The sequence below is a fragment of the Staurois parvus genome, unplaced genomic scaffold, assembly GCF_062004578.1.
Source record: "Staurois parvus isolate SC_StPar_1 unplaced genomic scaffold, SC_StPar_1.0 ptg001146l, whole genome shotgun sequence".
Lineage (NCBI taxonomy): Eukaryota > Metazoa > Chordata > Amphibia > Anura > Ranidae > Staurois > Staurois parvus.
Window position 1 is genome coordinate 155,982 of NW_028318942.1, and position 9,608 is coordinate 165,589.

At 38.5% G+C, this 9,608-nt stretch overlaps 1 protein-coding gene across 1 annotated transcript in view; it reads right to left on the reverse strand.

Moving 5' to 3' along the window:
* LOC149439207 (uncharacterized) overlaps positions 1-7,758 on the reverse strand; it is a 38,824-nt gene extending 31,066 nt beyond the window's left edge. Inside the window, exons 1-2 of the mRNA XM_089659266.1 lie at positions 7,725-7,758; positions 205-540 (exon numbers count right to left, since the gene is read on the reverse strand). Coding sequence (XP_089515392.1) covers positions 205-540; positions 7,725-7,758 — 370 coding nt within the window. The remainder of the gene's footprint in view (positions 1-204; positions 541-7,724) is intronic.
* Between the last annotated feature and the right edge of the window lie 1,850 nt (positions 7,759-9,608).

Consider the following 9,608-nt stretch of genomic DNA (forward strand, 5'->3'; position numbering starts at 1 on the left):
AACGTTGTAACGCAAAAAATGTCCTGGTCAGAAAGGGGGGTAAATCCTCTGGAGGGCAAGTGTGTCAGCCATTAGCACCGATAACTGCCAAAGTCAGTGGCTGAAACATTTGCGTAAAGTATCTTTGTATATAAACTGAGCTATAAATGAAGTATTCATGTTACCTTGTCATAAAAGTTATGGTTTATAAAACGAATATCTCACCTCTTATGATTAGAACTGTCCCCTTACTAAATTGTAGCTGATTCACAAAATGAAATGCACAGAAATAAATTCCGGAATCGATTATCTGTACATTATAAATCTCCAGGTCTGCCCTGTATGCAGAGTTTTTACATCCATATTTATGTGTATCATTATCATTATTACAGGCCTTCACCCGTACAGGAGTTCCTGCAGGTCTGGAGCTCTTTTTGTACCAGTACATTAATGCTCCATCTTCTATAGTTGCATTGGACACACAGCTGATCACTGCGGTGGCACCAACATCAGCCGTCACAATGTTCTGAGGATTATACAGAACCATCTGGGAGACAACCACTGGAAAAAAAGATGAACCAGAATTTACCATTGAACACCCCCTATTTAAATTACTGTCAGATTTGGTGTTAGTTAAAATTTTAGGAAAAACTTTAAAGAGTAACTCCACTTTTGTTGAGAAAAAAAAAACCATTCCCCTCCAGGTGATCTATGTACATTGCAAGGATTTTAACAAACTTTGTTGCAGAGTCCTACCTTTTGTTAATCTGAAGAAAAAGCTGTTTGCTTGTGTCAATGTGCATAATGAATCGGTATGGGAGTGGTTTCATAATTATCAGTCAGCTGCAGCACCTGCAGGTCTCTAATGAGGAAATTGCAGGGTCTGCATCCCTTGAAATTGAAATTGCACCTGAAATCGCATCTGATGTATGTGAAAGTCAGTGTCTTAGGGCTCGTTCACATTTGGCTGTTTTACCAGCGCTTGCCAAATGCCCTTATAGCGTTTGGCAAGCGTTGGTCCAGCGTTTTTTAACGATCGGCAAACAGCGCATGCGCGGTTTAGTGGCAGTTGCTAGGCGTTTGCCGAGCGTTAAAAACGCCCCACAAACACCTATAATGCAGTTTGAATGGTGTTACCGCTCCGCAAACGCCCCGCAACAGCGTCGCAACCGCACCGCAAATGCCCGGCCGGCACCATGGACTAGAATAGGAGGCTTCAACGCCTCCTGAGTCGACCAGAGGCAACGCGACGCAAACGCTCCCGTTAGAACAGCACCATGTGCTGTAATGTGCAGAATTGGCAGAGGCGTTTGGGAAGCGTTTTTACTGCTTTACTGCCACCTGCACACAACGCTAGTGTGAACGTAGCCTTAACATGTGCGATTTGCTGCAGCGCGATTTCTAAAGCATTACTTTTTCTGCAGTTTTTGTTGAGGTTTCACATAAATAGAATATGATGGAAATCGCACTGCAAATTGCAAGAAATCGCTGAAAATCTTCACAAGTAGCAATAAAGTCTTTTTTTATTATTATAATACAGGATTTATATAGCACCAACAGTTTGCTCAGCGCTTTACAATATAAAGGGAGACAATACAGCAACAATACAGTGCAATACAAGAGGGTTAGGAGAGCCCGATCCTGGGAGCTTACAATCTAAGAGGGAGGATCTGGTGGTAAGAAGGTAATAACTGTGGGGGATGGACTGGTAGGAGGAATAGAAGATTCTGTTATTAGCTGAAAGTAGGCTTTTTAGAGATCGCCTAAAAGTGGGCAGAGTAGGCGATAGTCTGAAAAATTGGGGAAGAGAGTTCCAGAGGATGGGGGAGGCTCTGGAGAAGTCCTGGAGATGAGCATGGGAGGAGGAAACAAGGGAGCTAGAGAGCAGGAGGTCATGCGAGGAGCAGAGAGGACAGTTTGGGTGATATTTGTAAACAAGATTGGTGATGTAATTTGGGGGAGAGTTATAAATGGCTTTATATGTTATTCTTAATGTTTTAGAATTTTATTCGTTGGGCAATTGGAAGCCAGTGGAGGGATTGGCAGAGAGGGAAATTGTGCTGAAATTGCACACAAATTGGCAATTTTAAATCTCAGCCAAGTGATCGGTGACTTAGTACCTGGTCATACCAGTGCGATTTGTGAATTGAAATTGCACCTGAAATTGCATCTAATGAATGTGAATGTCAGTGTCTTAACACTTGCGATTTGCTGCAGCGCAATTTCTAAAGCATTACTTTTTCTGCAGTTTTGTTGGGATTTCACATGGATAGAATATAATGGAATTTGCACTACAAATTGCAAGAAATTGTTGAAAATCTTCACAAGTAGCAATAAAGTCTTCAGAAATCATGCTGAAATTGCACACAAATCACGCAATTTTAAATCTCAGCGGTGTGACCGAAAACCTCATGCCCGGTCCCACCGGTGCGATATAAGGTGCGATTTGTGAATTGATATTGCATCTGAAATTGCATCTAATGAATGTGAATGTCAGTGTCTTAATATGTGTGATTTGTTGCAGCGTGATTTCTAAAGTAGTTCTTGCATTGATTTTTCTGCAATTTTGTTATGATTTCAGTTACATAGAATATAATGGAAATCGCACTGCATATTGCAAGAAATTGTTGAAAATCGTCAACTGAAGTGCAATAAAGTCTTCAGAAATCGCAACTAAAACCACGCTGAAATTGCACACAAACCGTGCGATTTTAAATTGCAGTGGTGTGGCGGGTGACTAAGATGTGATTTCTTATTGACAATTGTGACATTTTTGTTATTATTATTGTTATACAGTATTTATAAAGCACCAATAGTTCGCTCAGCGCTGTACATTACAAAGGGGGACAGAACATGTGACAGAACAATACCAATACAATGCAAAACATGAGGGGATTGAGGGCCCTGCTCTTTGGAGCTTACAATCTAGGAGGGAGGGGATGGTGGCACAGGAGGAGATAGCTGTGGGGGACGGAGTGGTAGGAAGAGTGGAGGAGGTCGGCAAGTTAGCAGCGGGTGGGGTAGGCTTCCCTGAAGAGGTGGGTTTTCAGGGGGCGCCTAAAGGAGAGGAGAGTAGGTGATAATCTGATGGGTTGGGGCAGGGAGTTCCAGAGGATGGGTGACACCCTGGAGAAGTCCTGGAGGTGGGCATGGGAGGAGGAGACCAGGGAACTAGAGAGAAGGAGATCTTGTGAGGAGCGGAGTGTGCATGCTGGGGGGTACTTGGATATTAGGTCAGTGATGTAGTTCGGGGCAGTATGGTGGACAGCTTTGTACGTCAGTGTTAGCATTTTGTATTTGATCCGTTGCGCAATCGGAAGCCAGTGGAGGGATTGGCAGAGGGGGGTGGCGGAGATGGAGCGGTTGGAAAGGTGAATGAGTCTGGCAGCCGTATTCAGGATGGACTGAAGCGGGGATAGCCAGCGGCGAGGCAGGCCAGTGAGGAGGGAGTTGCAGTAGTCGAGTCGTGATATGATGAGGGAGTGGATGAGCTGTTTAGTGGTTTCTGGGGTTAGGAACGTGCGGATTTTGGCGATGTTGCGGAGGTGGAGTCTGCACGAGTTTGTTAAAGATTGGACTTGGGGCTGGAAGGATAGGTTGGAGTCCACAATGACACCAAGTACTCTGGCCTGCGGGGCGGGTTTGATGGTGGCGTTGTTGGATGTGACGGAGAAGTCAATGGGGGGTGGTGTCCGGGCTGGGGGGAAGACAAGAAACTCGGTTTTGGAGAGGTTCAGTTTAAGGAAGTGGAGCGACATCCAGTCAGATATGTCTTAAATCTCATTGGTATCTTAGTCTAGACTTCTGGGAATATCAGTAAGACAATCATACAAGCAGGAAATTATGTTGCTGGGGGTGTTATGTACAAATTCTGTGTACAGAATGTCTCCAGGTAGCCATATTGCATTTTACAAAAAAATTACAGCACTGCAGATTGAAAAGAAAAGGTAATTTTTAATAACATTCAAGTACAATATGACTTGTGTCGCACTTGTACATGCCAGCTTATTTTTTTTTTGCTATTTTTTCCCCCCATTAAAGTGGAGTTACCCTTTAAGGTTAACATTTAGTAAGCCACTATATATTTAGAAGGTGTGTAAATTGAAGGTGTGATTGTGATAAATGTATAACACATTTAATAAAATTATTTGAGTGAAAAATTTGTAAGTGACATTTCTGGTGTTAAAATTCTGCCAAGACAGTTTTCAGAAACGCAACTATTTTTTACCTCTATTTTTTATAAAACAAAATCTATCACCATACTAATTTTTCTGCATTACATTTTACTCCATGGGGGGGAAAAAGCACAGGTTACAATGTTATAACTGGATAAAAAAATACAAATATCCATGAAGCTGAATTTTTTTAGGTGCCATGTACACTGCAGCTGATAAACTTACGTTCAGGAGCTTTTCTGCGTTTTTTTCAGCAGTCCCTGAACTCTCCCTAATGTTTTCCTGTGTGTCCATCTACACATCGTCGTTTACAGGCAGTTGAGTTTACAGTTGTTTTTTTTAACTCACCAAACTTGCGTTCAAGAGTAGATTTTATCAGCGTTTCAAACGCCAAATGCTTGTAAACGCACGTAAACACGGCTAACTGCATTCATAAGTATTTGCAATTGGAAAATGTTTTTAACTCTTCCATTTCCAGATTGTCAGCAGTACCGTAAGTTTAAAGATCTCTGGGTAAATAACTCATGGACTGCAGCATAAACACAGCAGGGTTCTAATCTCTTTCCAACCTATCCAAAACTAAAAAAAAAAAATTCTGGACATACACTTTAACCTTTTAAAAATGTTGCTTTGATTCATAGGAGGGAAAAATAAAATAGCTACCATCTTATGCGTGAATATACTGTAGTCACATAGTTACATAGTTAGTCTGGCTAAAAAAAGACAAAAGTCCATCCAGTTCAACCAGAAAAAAATATATAATCCTACACCCATAGTTGGTCCAGAGGAAGGCAAAAAAACCCTGCAAAGCATGATCCAATTTGCAGCTGCTGGGAAAAAATTCCTTCCGGATCCCCAGAGAGGCAATCGGATATTCCCTGGATCAAATTTACATATAAATGTTAGTATTCAGTTATATTCTGTGTATCTAAGAAAGAATCTAGGACTTTTTTGAAGCAAACCACTGAGCTGGCCAGAACCAACTCTTGAGGGAGTCTTTTCCACATTTTCACAGCTCTTACTGTGAAGAAACCTTTATGTGTTTGGAGATTAACTTTCTAACCATTTTTCATAAAAATGATTGCTAATATCAATGAAATAAATTGGTATAAGCAATCGAAATATGATAAGAAATAAAATCCTGATCCCTTGCCCAGAGTAGTACAATGTTACTATGGTAATGCTGTATTTGTCTGGTCACAGCGTAAAAAATGTTTGAAAAAAATAGTAAAAAAAAAAACTAAAATTTAATGATAAAGAAAAATAGGAAAAATTTTTAAAAAATATTTTTTTTTTTCTTGTTTTACATACTGTCACCATTCAGTGCCCCTGATCTCCACCACACCAGTTATATAATAACACTGTACTAGATTGGTGACATTATGTTAAAAAAAAATTGTGAATTTTTATTTCTATATTCTTTAATTTGTGATAAAAAATTACAACTTCAAAAAACTCAAAATGCCTCTTACTAAATACCTTGGACTGTCTATTTTCCAAAAATGGGTCATTTGGGGGGTATTTGTACTATCCTGGTGTTTTCAGGCCTCAAGAAATTAGATTGGCCGGCAGTACATCAGAATTCATTGATTGTCCAATATATATACCATAGTTTGTGGACTCTATAACTTTCCACAGATTAAATCATATACACCAAGTTGGGTTATTTTCATCAAAGAAATGTAACAGAATACATTTTGACCTAAATGTATGAAGAAAGGGTATTTATTTGCAGACTGTTAACAGAAACGAAGAAAAACACATTTTTTTCAGAAGTTTTGGTCTTTGTTTGTTTATTTAGCAAAGCATAAAAAACCCAGTGGTGATTAAATACCACCAATAGAAAGCTATATTTGTGTGAAAAAAATGCAAAGTTTTTTTCCTGGGTACAATGTTGCATGACCGCTCCATTGTCAAAGTGCGACAATGCTGAAAGCTGAAATTTGGCCTGAGTAGGAAGGGGGTAAAAGTGTCCGGTATTGAACTGGTTAAAAATCCCATATGGGGTAACAGCAATATTTTTGAAGAATCATACCATAACTGTTTTTTTTACCAAATTTTATTGCAATCTACTATATTTTAATAAGGCATTTTGAGATCAAAAAAGTTGCATGGTTATTTAGACACCCTGCCATTTGTGAACATAATTCATTGTAATACAGCATCTTCTCTTCCTCTGTCTAATTAATATTATATTATTATACAGGATTTATATAGCGCCAACAGTTTGCTCAGCGCTTTACAATATAACAGGAAACAATACAGCAACAATACAGTTCAATACAAAATGTTTGGTAGTTTTACTTCCTTTCCTCAGTACTGATCCAGTTTGCCATGCATTGTCACTTACAAATTGCAGCAACCAGTTTGCTCACTTACCATTTTTTAGGTGTTCCCTCCTTTAGGCATATGACAGAAAATAATTGGCGATCACATTCCAAAAAATGGCAAATGTAGAAATGGTGAGCAAATTTTAATATCTGTTTTGAACATCCTTTTCCCCTAAATTTTTAAAATAATTTTCCTAAAAAATAAAATAAAAATAATTGTCCCTGAAATATTCATAAAGCAGTGTATGTGACATCTACAACCATTCCTAGATTGTAAGCTCGAAAGAGCAGGGCCCTCGAACCCCTCGTGTAGTGTTTTGTTACTGTCTTTTCTCATGTTCTGTCCCCCTTGCTACTGTACAGCGCTGAGCATACCCTTTGGCGCTATATAAATACTGTATAATAATAATAATAATTCAATGCAGGTGAATCAGTTCTTGTATATTAAAACATATACCTGGAAGAAAATGTTTGGTAAATGTCGCAGTCACTGCTTTATAAACATATGCCTAGTGTTTGAGAGACAATTTTAAAAAAATGAAGTCAGGCAAAATCCACCCAAAAAATCGCTTAAAATGTGAAAACAGTTTCAGAAAGATGTATATTTATCAAGTTCCATGTTTCAGTTTTATTTCTCTTCTGCAATCCAAATCCTATTTTTATTTATTATTAATTAGTTGATATTAGTATATTGTGTGACATGCATTGTTTTTGTAGCTTTTATCCTACAGTAGTGTTCATTAGACATGGTAGATAATAATTCTAATATGTATTAAAATTCCTAAATATTTATTATTAAATTGGTAAACAAAAGGTATTGTTTTCAGGTCTTGTAGTATTCCAATATTTCCATGAAAAAGTATAGTAAAAAATCACAGAGAACCCAATGGGGTTGATGTACTAAAACTGGAGAGTGCAAAATCTGGTGCAACTGTGCGTAGTAGTCAATCAGCTTCTAAGTTCAGCTTGTTCAATTAAGCTTTGGATATAAAAAAAATGGAAGCTGATTGGTTTCAATGCAGAGCTGCGCCAGATTTTGCACTTTCAAGTTTTAGTATCAACTCCAATATCTACTTAGAAAATAAAATGCAATTTCAACCAGAAATCAAACTTTTGTGGCAATTGATTTCTTTTTTACAGGGTACATTCTAAACAATTTTTCTTTTTTTAGTTTATTAAACAACAAACAACTAATTTTAATTTAGGTAATACCATATTTTGAGAAATAGAAATGTCTTACCTTCAGAGAATAGGAGAAAACCAAAAAGCTTCATGTTTGTTTCCTAGTAGTGGTGGTAGTGATAGTGGTAGTGGGGATACTGGTCTCTGGTTTATGCTGTTACGTTAATACGTATTTCTTGGAAAACCCTCCTCCTTTCAGACCCTACCTCCTGCATTGCTGTTAGTTCTAGAAACTCATGAAACCAATGCAGTATGATTTATGCAAATGTGGTATTATAAATGGAAACATTAAATTTGTGGGTACTTCTCCTTTTTGCTTCCTTTTGGCCTGTTAAATATACAATTGAAACCATTTCCAATATCTGTTCTAATAGTGCATAAAATACTTGCTGATCCTGCCAGAAATGCAGAAAATTTTATTAGGAAGTGTTATAAGACTACAGAACACCCCCAACTATGTTATGGACATGAGAAGAGAGTGAGATACACAGCGTGCAGTGAAAACAGAGTAAGAAATATCAGTACAGGATAGGATGCTGTTCAACTGTGCAAGACTGAAAGTAAGGCTGGTATTCAGCTTTATATTTTTTTTATTAATAGAAATCTCATAATTGGCCGACTAATATTGAATCATTTGGAAACTTAGAATTCTTGGCATTTGAATATACATCATCTGGCAACAGGTTCTACCTGCAGGCGACCCTTCAAGTAAAATGTAAATTTGTAGCTCATTTTTACTGCTATGTGTACACCGCAGTAAAGTTATGGACAAACAGGACACTTATTTTTTTTAATTTAATCTTTTTTTGCATTTATTTCCAAAAACAATTTGTTTTGAAATAAACTTCCATGGGGGTGGTGCTTCAGTTTTAGACTCACTTTTCCTCATTACAACCCAAGATGATCGTGGTTATCCTTCATTGTATAAATATTGCTTGCAGATGCAAAATGGATAAATAATAAACCCGAGCATTCCAGAGCCATTAACCCACTTTCTTCACAAGCTTGGACAAAGCAGGGGAAGATTGAAATGCTCTGTCAGCTTTTAGTTCTTCTGTTAGCACTGCTAGGGAGATTTCTCTTTGTTTTTGCCTTGGTGTTCATGTCCCCAGAGCTAGATATCAAAGGCACAGACAACAGAAAGATGAGAGATGGCGGTAGTTGATCCCACGATGAAGCCAAAAACTGTATTGAAGTGTACAAAGCACTCCAGCTGGCAGCTTATGGACAGAAAGAGGTTTCTAGGGTGAAATCCAAGGGGTACATAAAAAACAGGGCAAGAGCAAGTGCAGTGAGCATGTGAAGTTTAATTAAATGACTTCTAAGATAGATTCTGATAGAGGACATCCAGGTATATCTGGGACTTTTTGGGAGAAGTAGCAGTGTTTCCTTGCCCTTGAGTCTGACTTCTCACCAGACAAAATACCTGAGACCAAGGGGAAAAGATCGTTCTTCCTTGGTCTAGACTGCAGCTTCTACTCAGTTCCTCCATGACCCTCTTCAGATAGGAGTATCTCTGCTCAGCCCCATTGCATTTCAGTGAGTGGCTTACTATCCAAGGCCTTTTTCACATGGCATATGAGGACGCCAGGCCCTGACAGCATTTCGTCACACTGGCCAACACTCAGGGAGAAGCCCAGGGTTTAGAGTATTCTAGAAAAAATGCTTCTAAACCTAAATCTCTTCAAGTCTAGCCTTTTAAGGTAGCTATTTGGGGATTGACTGAGTTTGATAAATATTAATAACCCAGAGATAAATATTAGTAACCCAGAGATTAACCTTCACAAAATAATTCCTCGAGCCTTCTCCCAGTAACAGATAGAAGCAAAGAATTCCTTAAACTTAGGGAAATCCTGTAGAACCCATAAAAAGGGGTAGGCATCAGCTCAGGCTAGTTACCTAATAAGCAGTAAGACATTCTAAATGATTAGAGACACAACTG